This window comes from Cuculus canorus, chromosome 2 (genome assembly GCF_017976375.1).
Source record: "Cuculus canorus isolate bCucCan1 chromosome 2, bCucCan1.pri, whole genome shotgun sequence".
Lineage (NCBI taxonomy): Eukaryota > Metazoa > Chordata > Aves > Cuculiformes > Cuculidae > Cuculus > Cuculus canorus.
Window position 1 is genome coordinate 55,341,955 of NC_071402.1, and position 17,745 is coordinate 55,359,699.

The following is a 17,745-nucleotide window of genomic DNA, read 5'->3' on the forward strand; positions in this document are numbered from 1 at the left end:
ATCAGTCACTATTCCACTAGTCTTGTCCATAGCAAAAGATTATATTAATTAGATTTCTCTTTTAATAAAAGCTTTAAAAAGCACTCTGAGGAACTGGCCTTGGGATGTGCTTGTCAGGCCAAGAAAGGTAAGGAGAGATGATTGTTGACCACTTGCATGAATTTCCACTTTTGCAGCACATTCCTCGGGCAAACGTTGAAGCTATGTTGTCAATGATTTCTCATACCATGAACTTTATTGACTTGAAATACAGGATTGAAGGAGTTCCTTCAACCATAAGAGTCTCACTGAGTGATTCTGAATACTGTTTCTCCTCCAGCTCTTTTTCTGCTAAGCATCCACTTTTATTCTTAATGTGCCCTACAACAACCTGTGGGAGAAGACCCTCAGCACAGTGGGTCAAGGCTGTACTGCACTCCTACCTTCTGCTCCCGTGGCCACTAAATGGGGGATCTGCCTTTCCTGTTGTACTCTCACATGTTACCTTGCCCTCACTTTACACAAACTTTTAATAAAGCATTAGAAGTTTCCTCCATTTTCCTTCTTCCCAAGAAAGAAGTATCAATAAACGATCTAAAATAACCCACATGCACCCAGGATAGAAACGATTTATTTAAAAAGTGCACAATGCCATGCAGAACAGCGGCAGCTTTACTCTCACAGCATTGTCTGGCGTTTAGCCAGTTTAGCAGGTAAGGGAAAACCATGAATGCAATTACACACACACACCGTGAACTGAAAAATTCACCTTGTCACACATGCAAATGGGATTTCTGGGATGGCTGTTGTTTCTGCACTGGGTGTGGTGTCAGGACAGCTGTCCTTGCACTAACTTAGAATCTGACACCACTGTGTGCACAACTGCACCCAAATAGAGTAGAGGAAAACCTACTACAGCTGAAATCTGCTTCTCCTCCTGTTTACTGAAGTTGTGTCTCTGTTTTGTCTTTTGGAATGGCTAAAGATAAAGGAGTGGCGAAAATAAATGCTACATTTTTGTTACATGTCAATTGAAACTAAGTCTAGGGAAAACAGGCTTAGCTTTTGTCTGGAGAAACCTGCCCAGCCATTGCTCCTATCATGCAATTCAATCTCAAGTTCCTCTTTGATAAATGAAGCTTTTTTTTTTTTCCACACCCCTAGAGAAAAGTGAGCGAATTAACTGAAACTCTTGTTTCTCTTAGAAGGAACTGGCAATGCACCTTTAAACTTTAACACTAGTGTGTTACAGCACAGAGGCATGTTGAAGAGGCAATGACAAGGCTGGGAGCTGCTCCTGCCCCAGCGTTCCATCTGCCTCACCTCCAGCACCAGGGCAGGGTCATGCTATCAGTCCCAAGTGAAACATAGCTTTTTCCCAGGACTCAGTCCCTCAATCTAACTTTTTTGATGACCTTCTTGGCTTTTACTATGAACACAGGCTGCTTTTGAGGCACCTCTAGGAGCTGAAGAACAAGGCCGTTTGTGGCTGTGGCTGCAGGAGGTGGGTACCTGCTATGGGATCTGCGGAGCCCATTCTGCATCCTCAGCATTCACAGCCTGCCAAAATGTAAGCACGTTGATTTTAAGTGGTGTCTTTAAAGACAATATTACTAGATAAACGCTGGAAAGAGGATATGCCTGAAACTTCAATAAATATGACATCACCTCCTTGATCATGCCATTTTCCTCATCTCCAAAAACAAAGTCTACTTGAAATGACAGGATATCCTTATGGACTTTGCAGTCAGCTCCCTATCACCTTATAATCAGGTGGTAAAACGCACACAGGCTTCACATGGGTGTCCATGCCCTACTTTGCCTATTAGCACGGTGTTGGATAGGGTTGCTGGATGGGGATAAGTGGCCTGAGCCCCATGTTCAACAACAGGGACCACCGAGGGAAATGCAGGGTGCTGCTCAACACAACCATTTGGTTGTTGTAAGAACTGTTGTAGCTGAAACACTATTTCCACAATGTAAGGGAAAGTAGAAGTTCAGCACTGTGAGTGAGTCAGGGTTGCCAAACCTGAGGCTACAGAAAACTGTATCATCTTCAATGTAGTACTTGATGCTGCAGGAACCATTTGGGTTTGATAGAAGAGGGGCAGTATAAAACTTATTTTCTGTTAACATGGTGCAGACAGCCCTGATGGCCTTTTACCCCTCTGGCTAACGAGCATAGCTTTCACATCCTATAGACAGCAGTAAAGTTTTAACTCACTAGAAAAGAGCACCAAAAAAAAAAAAAAAAAAAAAAAAAAGAGCAGCTGCTTCAGTTTAAAAGCTGAGTTTGTGTGAAGGTGAGGAAACACAAAGCAGCATTCAGCTCTGAGCCCTGGGCTTCCCTGTCAGCAGGAGTGAAGGTGAGGCAGAAACTGCTGAGGGGCCCATTTTCAGATAGTGTAGTTAGCATTTATTTATTTAATCACAAGAGTGAATAGTGATCGGTGACACCCTGGTGTGGCACCAGTTCACAAAGGATTATGGTGTTTTTGTCTTCTGACATGGGTTGTTGTGTAAGAGAAGCAAAAATGGGGTATAAAGGCACCCAAAGGTGATGCTCCAAATACCCCTTGGACTGAGTGTTCACCAAATTTGTGAAGGACTCAAAGTAAAATTGCCAGTATTAGATCTTGTCAGACTTGGCCTCCTTTCTTCATGCATGGCTCTGCATTTTCAAGGTCTAAGCCTTGAAACAGTTCATGCCATCATTTACTGAAGAAGCATGACAGAGTCATCACGTCCTCTGCCAGCACTTGCAAAACAACATTCTTGCCAACTAAATAGAAGAACTGTATTCTCTGGTATGTGCATCAGCCTGGTTTTATTAACCACAATGCCATTAATACAAGGTAACCATAAGGTGATCTGCGTTTTGCAAATTTCTCCTTTAGTTTGGCCTCACAGCTGTGGCTACCTCTTTGCTAGCTCTCTGGGCCAAGGTCCAAGGTGTCCAAAGAAGTGCCACCAGAGTACTCGGTCCTCTGATGAAGGCAGCAAAGTTGAGGGGCTGCAGACTCTGCTTGCAGGACACTGCACAGTGTCTTCCAGAGCCGAAAGGACAAGTTTGCATGCTATACACCTGTGAGAAGGAAATCCAAATTGATATGGGTAAAAGCTGTGTCTACCTGGAGGGTAGTTAACCACTGGGAGAGACTAGAAGGGTTGTAACATTGCCATCTTTGGAGACTGCCAGACCACAACTGGGCAAGCCCCTGAGCAAAATGATCTTGAAGTCTCACCTCCTCTAACAGTACCAATGGTCCGAAAAATGAAGGTTGATGACTCTCCGTGGTGCAAGCATGGGTTTTGTGAACTATCAGCATAGAAACAATTTTGCAATTTCTTTTCACAAAAGCTGTGGACTAGGTTGAAAAAATGCCTTTTTTGACACCACCACAGACATGAAATTTGTTAATGCCTACACTGTGTAATGGCTGCAACTTCCTTGGAAATATTAAAATATCAAGTCCTGTAAGGACAGTGAAACTGCTGATGCTTATAAAATAAAATTGATTTTATTTAAAGGCTGTGTCTTCTTTTCTTACTTCAGCTTATTCCATTGACGATCTGGTCCTGTATTGAACAGAACAGGAAGGAGCCATAAAACCTGGCAAAATACCACAAGGATCTGTTTCATTTAAGTCTTTATAAGTGACTTTTTATAAGACTATTTAATACCATACTACTGATTCAGTCCATTTGTCTAGGTAAGGGCATATGTTATCACCTTGTGAGCTATAATTTCTTGATTGCAAGAGTGGAAGACGGAAGCCAGGACTTTTCCCTGACAGTGCTCAGCTCTGAAAAATTTGACACAGGTTTACTAAGCTATGTCTGTAAGTGCAAGTATTTCTGTGTAAATATGCTGTTGCTTTGGAGCCAATGACTTTATTTTGACATTCTTGGCCACTTGGGCACACTGCTGGCTCATGTTCTGTTGGCTGTCAGCCAGCACCCACAGGTCTCTCTCTGCCAGGCAGCTTTCAAGCCACTCTTCCCCAAGCCTGTAGCACCGCACAGGGTTGTTATGTCACAAATGGAAGACTCTGTACTTGGCCTTGTTAAACCTCACCCTGTTACCCTCAACCCATCAATCCAGCCTGTTCAGATCCCTTTGTAAAGCCTCTCTGCCCTTAAGCAGATCGACACTTCCTTCCAGCTTAGTATGATCCATAAACTTACTAAGGGTACATTCAATTCCCACATCCAAGTCATTGATAAAGATCTTGAACAGGACTGGACCCAGCACTGAGCCCAGGAGGACACCACTTGTGACCAGCCTCCAGCTGGATTTCAGATGCAGGACTTTTCATTTGTCTTAGTTGAACTTCATCAAGTACCTGGCATCTCATTTCTCCAGCAACTTGAGGTCCCCTTTGAAAGACAGCAAATGGTATTGGCCCCGATATCGATTCCCTAAAGAATGCCACAAGAAACTGGCTGCCAGTTTGATTTTATCTGAACAGCTGGGCTCAAAGGTTGGTCATCAGCAGTACTTTTTTCACCTGCTACAGTTAGCTATCCAGTCCATGTCACCAATTTGACTACAGGTCAAAAAATAAATAAAAAAACAAAAGAAGAATCCTTTTATTTTCAAAGTTTGATCAATCCAGGAAAGAAAGAGCAGTTTTATGCAAAGCTCAAATAACTGTACCGCTCATTCTGCAGACAGAGTTTTCCCACCAGAAAGGAAGTGCCTATTAAAGAAAAGGAACCAGTAACGAAACCAGGACCAGCTGGGGCCAGCACAGTTCTGCTGGCTGGTACTTTTAGAAACACATTACACCATTCACACTTCTTCCAGTGTTGCTCTCCTTAAAACCACTGAACGCCCAGGTGACGATCTATCTAACCACAAAGGACATATTTTGGCATCCCTGTTGGATCCTATGTCAGGGCTGCCGTGTGTATTTTGATTTTCATTTACAGGTCCTATGGAAAAAATGGACCAAAACTCTTCACTGGGAAATGCTGCCTGGCTGCATGAGCAGCTTGCTTTCCATTACACTTTGGAGGAAATCAGGTTGTCTTCCAGTGAATTCCAGTCACCAAATGAATTTATTGTTACAATATGATGAAGCCATTTTTATTTTGTGCACTTCACAGTGCTCAAAATGTTTGTATTCACAGTATAGAATGGATGTGACAACATTTGTCATGGAAGCACTCAGCAGAGTATGTTGCAACTTCATTTAGTTGTACTGTTTTATGAAGTTCTGCAGTAAGATGTGCCAGCAGATTACGTCGCATTAGTTTCTTTCTGGTGATTAATTATTCATATAGTAAATAGCAGCTAACTACAAGAAGAGATTTGTCACAGAGTTAGAAGAATGTCAGACTTCTCCCATTTCATGTAAAAAGGCAGAGGAAAAAAAACTTCTAAAATGACTTTGCAACATGTGCTTTATTTTAAGTCATTACTGAATCAAAACTACACAGTATACCCTTTTAATATACCCTACCCACTCAATGATTTTTTTTTCTCAGTAATTTTTTAACATGGAATGAAACCTACATTGCAATTGTAAATTTTCATGCTACAATGTTCTGTAATGAGCCATTTGTGTCACTAATAATAGTAATTTAAGAAAAAGACCATTTTTCAAGCTCATGTGTATGTCTGTCTATATTCTGGGAACTTAAAAAAAAAAACAACAAAACCCGTCTCAGATGTAAAAATGTGACTTGGAATATGTAAACATTTTCATATACCTGAAACACTGGAAGAAGATAATCAGCTGTCAGCAAAACAACAGTTGCTTTAAATCACTGAAATGGGGAAAAGCATGTCACAGGGAGCAGGGAGAAGCACACACTATTAAGTCTTTAAAGGGTTATAAGAAATGAAGTAACTCCTTAGGTCATTGAATTCACTTTCTTTTCTCATCTAATGGAAAGTAGTAACTTTGAAGAGAATGGCCCAGCAGAACACCCCACTATTTCATCATAATTATTCTAGCCATTAGTTAACCTTGACAAAGTGTCAAGTTTCAGTTGCTTTTTTTTTTTGTTTCCTGAGAAAAATCATTGATGTTTGTTGGAAATGTCTTCTGTGACCGTACAAATAAAATAAGGCATTTAAAGAGATTGTTACTTGTTTTCTTTTTGCTAACAGAGGCTTGTCCACAGTGTCCTTTGTACATCAAAACCTCTGTTTTTCTACAAATGGGTATGGTCTTCAGTTTCCACTGTGGCCCTGGGTCTCAGGTGTCCTGAAGGTTAGTCAGCATCCCATTACTGTAGCTTGAAAGTCAGTGATGTACAACAGCATATTGCACAATCCAGTCTGAATGGCTCCATAAAGGGTTAAGATGGTACACCGGAGTCGTCTGTGGGTTCACTGCATTCTTTTATCTTTAAGGGCAATGATTGTCTGGAAAATTAAACTAGCCAGACAGGCAAGGATGCAAACTTTTTGTTGATTAAATTACAAAGCAGTCCCCAGATTGTAGAGGAGTGGCACATTAAAAACAACAAATCATCCAACCTTCTTCATTGTTGATCCTTAATTTGAAAGGCAGCATGGATTCCTAAGGCCATAGCTTCCAGGACTCCTTCTGTGAAAAATCATTGCTACCTAACTATAAAAGGCTTAGCTCTTAAGAGAATATTGTGCTTATTTTTTCTTTTTCCTTTAAAATTCAGATGAAATCAACTTGATTCGCAGTGTGACACCAAAGGGATCAATTAGTCTTTTCCCTAGTCCACTTGATCATAGTCTCTGGTGAGCGATACAGGAATATTAGTTTGGCATACAGGTCTTCTTCTAGTTCCAGTTCTCCAGTCTCTCGCACCAAGAAAATGTCAGTACACAACTTCAAGATTCGGTCTACATTGGGTAGCTCCTCAAACATGATGGAGTGAGAAATCCCACTGAAAAATTCACGGACAAACTTCCCTATCACCAGGACAACTGAGGCATACAGTCCCATGATGCTGAAAAGAAAGAAAGAAAAGAGTTTAAAATATGCCTTGAAAAAGGGTGAGGGAGATCATCTACAGGGTTAAGTGTAGTCTGTCAGCTGAGTGAACACTAATTTCTGATTAGGATCCTGTTTCTGCTGTGCTGTGGGATGCAGGAAAATAAGGCCTCTTCAAACACCACAGAAATCTGGAAACATAAACACCTGAGGCTGCTGACTTAAATGGTTTAACCCCATTCACTGATGGTTTAATGTCCTGTCTGCTACAGCTCAGAAGTCACAATGGGAAATCCCACAACTGCCGTCTACTAACGGAAAGTCATTTATTAGCTTTCATACCTAATATTTTGTATTAAAATACATGTAACTGTAGAGATCATGAACTGATAGAGTATTCAATTTTTGAAGAATTGAGGAGTGGGAGTCAGCAGAACTGCCACCTTGGACTTCCGGAGGTCAGACTTTGGCCCGTTTAGGAGCCTCGTTAACAGAGTCCCTTGGGAGGCAGTCCTGAAGGTCAAGGGAGTGCAGGAAGACTGGAAATTCTTCAAGAAGCAAACCTTAAAGGCACAGAAGCAGGCGATCCCAATGTGCCTAAAGATGAGCTGTTGGGGAAGAAGACTGGCCTGGCTGAACAGAGATTTGGCTGGAACTCAGGAAAAAAAGGAGAGTTTATGCCCTTTGGAAAAAGGAGCAGGCAACTCAGGAGGACTACAAGGATGTTGTGAGGTTATGCAGAGAGAAAACAAGAAGGGCCAAAGCCCAACTCAAACTTAATGTGGCTACTATCATAAAAACAATAGAAAATACTTCTATAAACACGTTAGCAGCAAAAGAAGGGCTAAGGAGATTATCTATCCTTTACTGCATGTGAAGGGAAACACGGTGACAAAGCATGAGGTACTCAATGCCTTCTTCACCTCAGTCTTTAACACTAAGATTAGTTGTTCTCAAGGTACACAGCCCACTGAACTGGAAAACTGGGAGCAGAATGAAGACCCTATAATCCAAGAGGAAATGGTTAGTGACCTGCCACAACACTTGGACATATACAAGCTTGTGGGACTGGATGGGATCCACTCAAAGGTACTGAAGGGAGCCAGAGGAAGTGGTCACTAAGGTACTTCCTATCATTTATCAGCAGTCCAAACTAACTGAGGAGTTCCCAGTTGACTGGAGGTTAGCAAACGCGATGCCCATCTACAAGACAGGACAGAAGGAGGATCTGGGGAACTACAGGCCTGTCAGCCTGACCTTGGTGCCAAGGAAGCTAATAGAGGAGATGATATCGAGAGCCATCATGCAGCATGTACAGGACAACCAAGGGATCAGGCTCAGTCAGCGTGGGTTTATGAAAGGTAAGTCTTGCTTGAATAACCTGATTGCCTTCTATGTCAAGGTGACTCACTGAGTGGATGAGGGAAAGGCTGTGTATGTTGTCTAGACTTTACTAAAGTTTTGGAAACCATTTCTCGCAGCATTCTCCTGGAGAAAGTGGCTGCCCATGGCTTGAACAGGCATACTCTTTGCTGGGTAAAAAACTGACTGAATGGCTGGGCCCAAAGGGCTGTAGTGAATGAGGTTAAATCCAGGTGGCAATTAGTCACAGGTGGTATTCCCAAGGCTCAGTGATGGGTCTAGATCTGTTTGATGTTTTTAACAATGACCTGGACAAGGGGATTGAGCGCACCCTCAGAAAGTTTGCAAATGACACTTGGTTGGGTGAGAGTCTTGATCTGCTTGAGGGTTGGAAGTGTCTTTGGAGGTATCTGGAAAAGCTGAATTGATGGGCCAATGCCAACTGTGTTTGTGTTTTGATATCCTAGAGCTTAATGATGACAATGACAGGGTTGAGTGCTTATGGGTAAAAATCAGGGAGGAAGTGTCGATCCGCTTGAGGGTAGGGAGGCTCTGTAAAGGGATCTGAACAGGCTGGATCAATGGACTGAGGCCAATGGGATGAGGTTGAACAAGGCCAAGTGCAGAGTCCTGCATTTGGGACACAACAACCCTGTTCAGTGCTACAGGCTTGGGGAAAAGTGGCTTGAAAACTGCCTGGCAGAGAGCGATCTGGGGGTGTTGATGGACAGCCGACTGAACGTGAGCCAGCAGTGTGCCCAGGTGACCAAGAAGGCCAATGGCATCTTAACTTGTATCAGGAACAACTTGGCCAGCAGGTCCAGGGAGGTTATTCTGCCCCTGTACTTGGCAGTGGTGAGGCCGCACCTTGAATACTGTATTCAGTTCTGGGCCCCTCGCTCCAAGAAAAACACTGGGGTACTGGAGCGTGTCCAGAGAAGGGCAGAAATGCTGGTGAATAGACTTGGAGAACAAGTCTTGCGAGGAGCGGCTGAGCAACTGGAGTTGTTTAGCCTGGGGAAGAGGAGGCTGAGGGGAGACCTTATCACTGTCTACAACTACCTGAAAGGAGGTTGTAGAGAGGTGAGTGCTGGTCTCTTTGCCCAAGTGATAGGTGATAGGATAAGACGGAATGGCCTCAAGCTGTGTCAAGGAAGGTTCAGACTGGACATTAGGAAAAACTTCTTCACCAAAAGGGTTATCAAGTCCTGGAACAGGGTCCCCAGGGAGGTGTTTCAGCCACCATCCCTGGAAGTATTTAAAAGACGGGTACATGAAGTGCTTAGAGATATGATTTAGTAGTGGACAGGTACGGTTGGACTTCATGATCTCAAAGGTCTTTTCCAACCTAGGGATTCTATGATTCTATGATTCTAAGAAGGCTAAGTCATAACACTGCACTTCGGTCATAACAGTCTGGGGGTATTGGTTGATATCTGGTTGAATATGAGCAAACAGTGTGCCCAGGTGGTCAAGGAGGCAAATAGCAACCCGGCTTGTATCAGAAATAGTGGCCAGCAGGAGTAAGAAAGTGACTGTCCCCCTGTGCTTGCGATTGGAAAGGCTGCACCTTGAATTCTGTGTTTAGGTTTGGGCTCCTCAGTACAAGAAAGACATTGAGGTGCTGGAACACGTCCAATAAAGCTGGTGAACAGTCTAGAGAACAAGTCTTATGAGGTGCAGCTGAGGGAACTGGGGCTGTTTAGTTTGGAGAAAAGGAGGCCGGGGGAACTCTCTACAACTATTCGAAAGGAGGTTGTAGTGAGGGGAGTGTCAGTCTGTTCTCCCAAGTAACAAGTGACAGGAAGAGAGGAAATTATCTCAAGTTGCACCAGAGAAGGTTTAGACATTTGGAAAAATGTCTTCACTCAAAGGGATGTTGAGAATTGGAACAGGCTGTCCAGCAAAATGGTTGAGTCACCATCCCTAGAGGTATTTAAAAGATGCGTAGATGTTGTGCTTAGGGATATGGTTTAGTGTAGGCCTGGCAGTGCTAGGTTAAGGGTTGGACTTGATGATCTTAAAGGTCTTTTCCAACCCAAATGACTTTATGATTCTATGATCTGATGATTCTATATTTTTTATTAAAGGATGTGTAACTTGTGACAAACTTACATTTACCTGGCCTCCCCTGATAATCCTCCAATAAGGAGTTCTCCAAAATCATGCCAGAATGTCATATCTCCCAGGAAGGCATAGCCTCCTGCCTTTCTTTGTCTGTGAACTTGTATTTCATAACTGTTGCACACCCAGGGTCCTGGCTACAAAACTGGGAAGGCTGTCAAACTTGGGCAGAGTTTGGGCAGAACTTGACCTGTAGTTAAACTAACATGTTTTAAATTATTTTATTTCAAAAGCAGAATGGTGCAAAAGGTGTTTCTGCTTTCTTTTTCCCTGGACAGCAGGTATCAAGGGTAATACCATTCCTTACAAACTTGAAGTTTTCTATAGGTTACGTTAATAGACATGAATTTGAAAATCTCACAAAAACACCTTTTCAAAGTGTTATAATGTTCAAAAATTACAACAACAAAAGAAAAGATACAAGACCCCCAAACCAGCAAATAAAGTCACCTCTACTTTTATCTTATCTACATTATTTTAACTTTAGAATCATTAACTTTACATAAATATTCCTTCTTACCCATAACCAGCCAAGAAACCAAGGCTTGGTGGACTGACTTTATCACTGAATATGAAGAGTTCAAGACTCTCTTCAGATGTTTTGTATCTTTTTCCAAGCTGATTCAAAACCCACCACTCACGAACTCCCTCTTCAGACACATTTTTGACCAGGGATACCGTAATGTTTTCCCATCTGCAGTCTATTGAAAAAAGGAAATATTAATGTACATACCAAGAATTGCAAAAGTCAAACTGTTTTGAAGTAGGTGCTTCAAGCAGTTGCACAATAAAATGACTGAACGATGTAAGAGTAAGGGTTTATTATAATTCTCACAAACCCCATTTTACATTATTTCTGTACAAAAGTACAATACTTACAGTGCTATGGCTTCCTTTGCAAAACTCATCTGAATGGGCTTTAAATAAATAAAATGTTTCATATCACCTACATATCCTTCTGTATGACTGTAAAATCATTTAAATATTTTCAGGCCAAAGTATCAATGACAGTCAGCATGTCTGCATTTACAGGCCTAAAGAAACTCATTTAACCTGAAGTGATAGTGGTCGACTTCTATATGCCAAAGTGAAACTATAATTTATATCTTGGTATAATTTATGTCTTTATGTATTGGTCCTGCTTTCTGGGTAACATATATTAGCAGTGTATACATTGAAGCCCTTTTGAAGAATCTCAAATCAAGAGTTCTTTAGGACAGAACCTGATTAATGACAGTGAAGCATCTGTAAGTTATTGCTGCTTATAGAGCTAGGTTCAGCCTCAATAATTATTTTTCCTAATTAATCTAATCATGCTCACTGAACCTTGAACATCAATGTACCACATAGTACAGTAATGTACTACATGGTACTATTACTACAACTAAGCACCAAACTAAGCACTCTGTTGAGTGAAGTGTTCCTAGATAAAGACTTAGTTAGATCCTTAACTCTTCCAACCTACAGCTTTTTTCACGAGTGTACGCGCACATGTATGCACGTATTTTATGTCTGTGAGTACCCGTATGCTTTCTAATTCCATTTTAGCACTCTGAAATTCAATCATTTATCTAAAATTTATAGCCAATAGGGAACGAATAGCTAAAAAGATCATTCAGTGTCATTATTTAGGCTGAAGGAATACATTTGCAGACAGAAAACACTATTGACTGTGGTGAAAGCAGGGAAATGTGGGGAAGTGAAACTTGTCATCAGCTCCTCAAAAAACAAGGCAAAGCAGTTCCTGAAAGCAGATCTGAAGGAAAGGAGCCACACTGCATCCTTCGAGTCCTTAGTGTTAAATACAAAGCGAAAGTACATCCAGATGCATTTTCCGCCTTATACTGTATCACATTATGTCTCCCTGAGCTTGCAGACACCAGGCTGAAACCACTGTGAGTGTATTTCAGCCTGAGATGCTCCATAACCGCTCACTGAATGTGCAAGTCTGAGTGCTGTGTTGCACTTCTTTCAACCATACTGTTTTCTGTGGTCTGGACACATACCTGTCAATAGCTGCTTTATGGGTTTTGCCAGAGAATCACTAGGAGCCTTGATGTAGTATGGGTATACTGTCTCTAATGTTCTGGAAAAAATGAGAAAGCAAATATTTCATCTTTTTATACCTCTAAAATAATTCAGAAATACCTAACAGGGCTATACACAGTTCTCAGTAATTCTTGGCTTAAGCTACGATTTTATAGTGTTCAGATGTCACATCTGAAAGTTAACTGGATTTATTGACTATGTTCTGTCAGTATTTCAGCAGGGAGCTCCATCCATAATGTCACCATTCACACGCCATGAATACCACACACCTGGGGCATGTGTGTTTGCAAGGAATGTAGACTTTATAGTTTGTTCCTCGTTTGAACAAAGCCGCTTTCATAGTTAGCTATATAAGCAGCACAAAGAAAGGCAACACAGGACCAGTAGTAAACAAGCTAGAAAAATAGGTAGACAGAAAAATATGTGAGAACAGTTATTACTTCAGATTCGCAAGATGTTTTGATAATAACACCTGAAAAGAGTGAGAATTTTTGCCCGAATCTTTCAATGAGAAATATTGTCACAGTGTGTAAGGGGGATGTTTGTGAAAGCTTTTACATTTGACTCAAAATTAAATCACTTTAAGTGTGAATAAATTACCAGCATCCAGAGAAGACAAATTTCATTAAACGCAGAGATACTGTCCTAACTTTTTCCTCAAATGACTGACAAATGCTAAGGAAGCGGAGCTCTCAGGGAAGTCCTGTGATATTTTGCTACATTGCATATATTAGGCTGAGGAAGAACAAAGGCAGCTAGTTTAAAATCCCTCCTTATCCCTCCAGCTGGCCCAAAAGAGTGGTAAGATCTTAGCAGCTAAGTTGTTCCAGCAGAGGTGGTGGCAGAAGCTTCCTACTGAAGTAGTAAAATGGCTCCTAGCTACCACAACCATTTTTACTTTATGACAAAGTAGAAGAAGCTTAAATGAGCAATATTACTGCAACACAGCCAAATACACGTGTATCTTCTATGTTACTGCTTGCTGTCTGCAAGGATTATGAATGAATTACTCCTTTCCGCAAAATAACTCCTTGTCACTGTATCACCTTAGGAAATATTACCATATCCTCGGATTGCAGAAAAGCAAAAGAGGCATAAAATATTTTTTAAATGCAATGATCAGATGTGCAATACCAGTCTGGATGTACAGGTGTGCATGGGTGCAGAAAAATAACTGTGCACAGAAAAGACAAATCTCATTTCCACTGACTAACAGATATGAACCTCTCAGAGGTTCCTCTGTCCCAGCTGGCCTCCGCTTTAACTTTAGAACTGCTGTGGCCACAAATCAGGTCAGGTGTCCTTCAGGGATGATGTGTTGGCTTAACAGTACTGAGAGACCACTGCTTTAAAGCAATCCCCAGTGAACACGTGGAAGAAGAGCAGCCAGACTCCTTTCAAATCTGAAAGGAGGCACCACTTCTGTTAATGCCGTAAGGCTACATCCATAGAATAATGTTTGCTATTCATATGAACAGCATGCTCTTTTTACCTGGTCAATCTCCATTTCAGGAAAAGATCTGATGTCAGAAACAACTGCGGATGTTACCCTTTGACTGCAGTGATTTAACACTTCCTTGCCAATCTAATACTACTCAAGAATAACAAGGAGAAATACAGTCTGGAAGGTTATTTATAACAAAAACCCACCAATACAACATCCTCAGATCAAATTGAACTGAAGTAACTCAAAGGAGAGTTTAACTGTGAATATACTATAATGAACTTGTGTTTATTCAATAAATTAAAGTAACTAATAACCTCATCGTGCTTGTTGGTGGTGTTCCAATGTTCTCTGTCTACATTTATCATATCAAATAAGCTTTTACCTTCAGTGTTACTATTATGTGACTTCAGTGCTGTTGGCCTCTGTGAACAAGGCTCCAAAGATATGAGAAGCGGATAGCTGGACAGGCAAATGACACAGTTGCACAAGTCTAACCTCCTTAGGAAATTAGGTTTAAAAAGTGAAGGCTTGCATATCAATAAGCAAAGAAAATAACTTACACATTTTTCAGTTGCTGTCCAGACATCATTGAAGCAATCTCTCTTCTGGTGTTCTCTGGCAGGACAAAGGTAAGTTTATCTGATGCTATTTCGGCTTTGGCACCAAGGGTGAGATTTCTGTTGTAAGTAAAAAAGACGCATTGTCAACCTACGATGAGAGCATAAACTAAATACTTGGTCACTGAACACTAGAAATAGCTGTCTAACTAGTATAACTGCACTGACCTTGGCTATCCCGGTCTTCGCTAAAGCAAGCATCACGCTACCTGTACCAGAGATGATGCATTTTCCCATGGAGAATATACAGCAGCATTAAAGATGTATTTTTCTAACTGACTATGACGCTTCATGTGTTACAGTACAATGATGACAGATGACATGCAAAGGCAGAAAGCATTTTTTCTACAAAAGGCTCATCTTATAGCTGCTTGTCGTCTTTTGTCCTAGATGGAAGACAGCAATTTCCCTTTATGGAGAGAAAGTGGAAGGTCACTGTGGTAAATCTGTACCACTTCCAGTCATTCACAGTCACAATGTAACCCACAGGATACAGTATGAGGCTGAAATAGGTCTCTTTCAAGTAGTTTACGAATGTTTATAGTTACGCAGGCAAACTGAATAGCAGTATTAAAAATTAATATAAAATTCAGAAATGATGGAATGATGTAATTCACTAGCTAATACTGCATGCTTCCAGGAAAATAAAGAGGGTCAAATAAAGTTGAACTAAGGGTGCAGATCCATTATAAGCCTATTTTTGACTGTGGAAGGACTGACACGGTGTGTTCAGAGCTTCCACAGTGATTCAGCTGACCTGCTTCTTGGGTGCAGTCTTTTGCTGAGGAGTGCTCTAACAATCCAACGTTTACTTCCAACAAAACAAGTATATACTAGGGCTGCAAAGGTACTTAATTTCCATGGAGTGATGACTTAACTACTATTTAATCCAGCAGTCTACAGGGATCCCAGCTGGCAGACAGTAGTGAACAAACCACCTCAGTGACTGGGTGTGCTCTAGCCTGCATGCAACTACTTTATATTCTAGGCTCTCTCTCGTAAAAACTTCATTGTGAAGTAATAGTTCACTGGGGCCAAAATAACCAGAAGTAAACAGGCAAAGGTCTCAACAAAATGGATCTGTGTCATTGTTATGCTATTTGCCTAAAAAAGTCTATTTGTATTTAAATAATAGTTTGTGTCAGTTCCACACTCCTTTCATAAGAGCAGTTCTGTTTGTACTTCTTTGACACTTCTGTTTGTATGTCTTTCTTAGTTTTTATTCCTTAACAGTTCCCATAAATGCTAACGAGGTTGTTGTTTGGCACAGTTTATTTGAACATCTCCATTTAAAACAGGCTAAAACATTACTACTTTTCCCTCTTACCCCTTAAGTTCCATTGAAAACTCCACCCTGCCTTTTTTTTTCTTTTCAAATATTGCACTTGGAAGTGGTTCCACTGCTCTGTTTTTGTTTTTTTTTTTTGAGAACTGCAGGCAACAAATGTTTTCCTGGGTAACAAAGGTCACTTCTCTCTGTCTCTTTCCTTCCACTTCCAGTTTGGTTTTTTTTTATGTCTCCTGTACAGTAGAATTTGCTGAAAAACTAAACCAAAAATGCAGCAGTGGAACCGTTCTGCTGAGAGAACTCTTGTCAAATGATTCATCAGCCTCTTAACGGCCTTGTTAATTACCTTTGAATGCTCCATGAAAGAACGACAGTGAACTCAGCTGAAAAATCCAGCAGTCCCTGTATCATTTTCTCTCTACTAGGAGGGCTGATGGTCCATAAAGAGTTTGAATTTCCCTCTAGATCTGCTAGAGTTATATCTTCTTTTCCATAGCCCTCTAGAAACTGCAAAGCAGCCTATAAATGCAGAAGAGAAAAAGAAAATTTCAGTGAATATTCACAAGACACAGAGCCACATATCCCGGTCAGGCAGAACTGTAAATGTTTGATTAACTGTCAGTGCAGTGGTTTGCCTGATTGTTTTCCTCAGGTACCAGCTGGGACTTTAGATGGGAAAGGGCAAAACAAAAATGGCAATGCTGTTTGAAGAATGATGGCCACATAGGCCAAAGTGAGTCTGAAAGTTCATCAGGTAAACTCTGTAAAGTCTATTTAAACTTGTTAAAATTTTATTCTGTCTTCGTTAAGCATCTTTCTGCATAGAAAGATGTCTGCAAAGGAAAAAGCAACTTGAAGCCAGTAACTTCCAAAATGGATCAAGATTCCAATACTACTGCTGTAATACATGTGCTATTCGGCAGGATCTAATATAAAAAAATAGTTAATTCTTTAACAGGCTAGAAACAAGCACTTCTTTTAAAGTTATATCTGATAAACTCCCTATTACTTTAATAACGCAACAGCTTCTACTAATTACCAGTCTTTTTCCTGTAGAAATATGTGATAACCTTGTGCATGCTGCAGCATGAAATAGTGAGACTATGTTTAAACGTTTACATTTTGATGTTTTAACGTCAGAACTATTCTAGGCCATACACACCTTCCTTTGACGGCAGCACATCTCACTGAGAAGTGCAAGTTATGTGGGCTATAGGAAGGAGCACAGGGCTTAAAAGTGCCAATACTGTTGTGTCCCCCTAGCAAGTTTGTTTTGGCAGTATACCTGTAGCATCACAACTCCTGAAGGTTTGTTTCATTTAGAGGAGGTTTTTATTCAGGCAACAGGACAATGAGGGTTTCTGTCTTCCAGTATTCTGTGCAAAGATATCTTGATTAATGGTAACTTGTCTCACTATAACCAGCCCTGTTTTGACAAATGATCTGTCTGAACCTTCACTCACGCTAACCCTCTTTACAGAAACGTCTTCCAAATGATGACCAGTTATAAATACACAAATCTTGCAAAAGCCCTCCATGGAAACATGCACGCATTTTTAAGTAATGAGGTATTTTACATTTCACTTACAGTGTTACCCCTATAGCTTCCCAGAAACGCATTGAAATCAGTCTGATTCAAATCCTTGAGCTGACTCTGTTGAGCACTCATTGTAAAAATAGGCTGGGAAACAAAAGAACACACATGTCACATTTATTCTACATCAGCTGCTACATACATAGTACAGCATCCTGTGCATCACAGTCCAAGACAATTATGGCACTCATACAGGAGAAGGTTATGATCTTTTTCCACCGATAAGCAAGCAACCTTCAATTGTCTTGTATTTACCATGTGGACCTGCAGGCAGCTATCTAAGTATACCTGATATAGGATAATTTATTCAGATTCCACTGCCAGTGGGTTCTTTTTGCAAGTTTTAACTTGCAAATTAA

General features: G+C 41.0%; 1 protein-coding gene across 3 annotated transcripts in view; it reads right to left on the bottom strand.

The window, feature by feature from the left end:
- Window positions 1–4,353: 4,353 nt before the first annotated feature.
- PIEZO2 (piezo type mechanosensitive ion channel component 2) overlaps window positions 4,354–17,745 on the bottom strand; it is a 305,264-nt gene continuing 291,872 nt past the window's right edge. For all 3 annotated transcript variants that reach the window (XM_054059990.1, XM_054059989.1, XM_054059988.1), the window contains 6 exons: window positions 17,381–17,473; window positions 16,139–16,311; window positions 14,448–14,564; window positions 12,398–12,477; window positions 10,912–11,092; window positions 4,354–6,921 (listed from right to left, as the gene is read on the bottom strand). In XM_054059990.1, coding sequence (XP_053915965.1) covers window positions 6,669–6,921; window positions 10,912–11,092; window positions 12,398–12,477; window positions 14,448–14,564; window positions 16,139–16,311; window positions 17,381–17,473 — 897 coding nt within the window. In that variant the 3' untranslated portion in view covers window positions 4,354–6,668. The remainder of the gene's footprint in view (window positions 6,922–10,911; window positions 11,093–12,397; window positions 12,478–14,447; window positions 14,565–16,138; window positions 16,312–17,380; window positions 17,474–17,745) is intronic.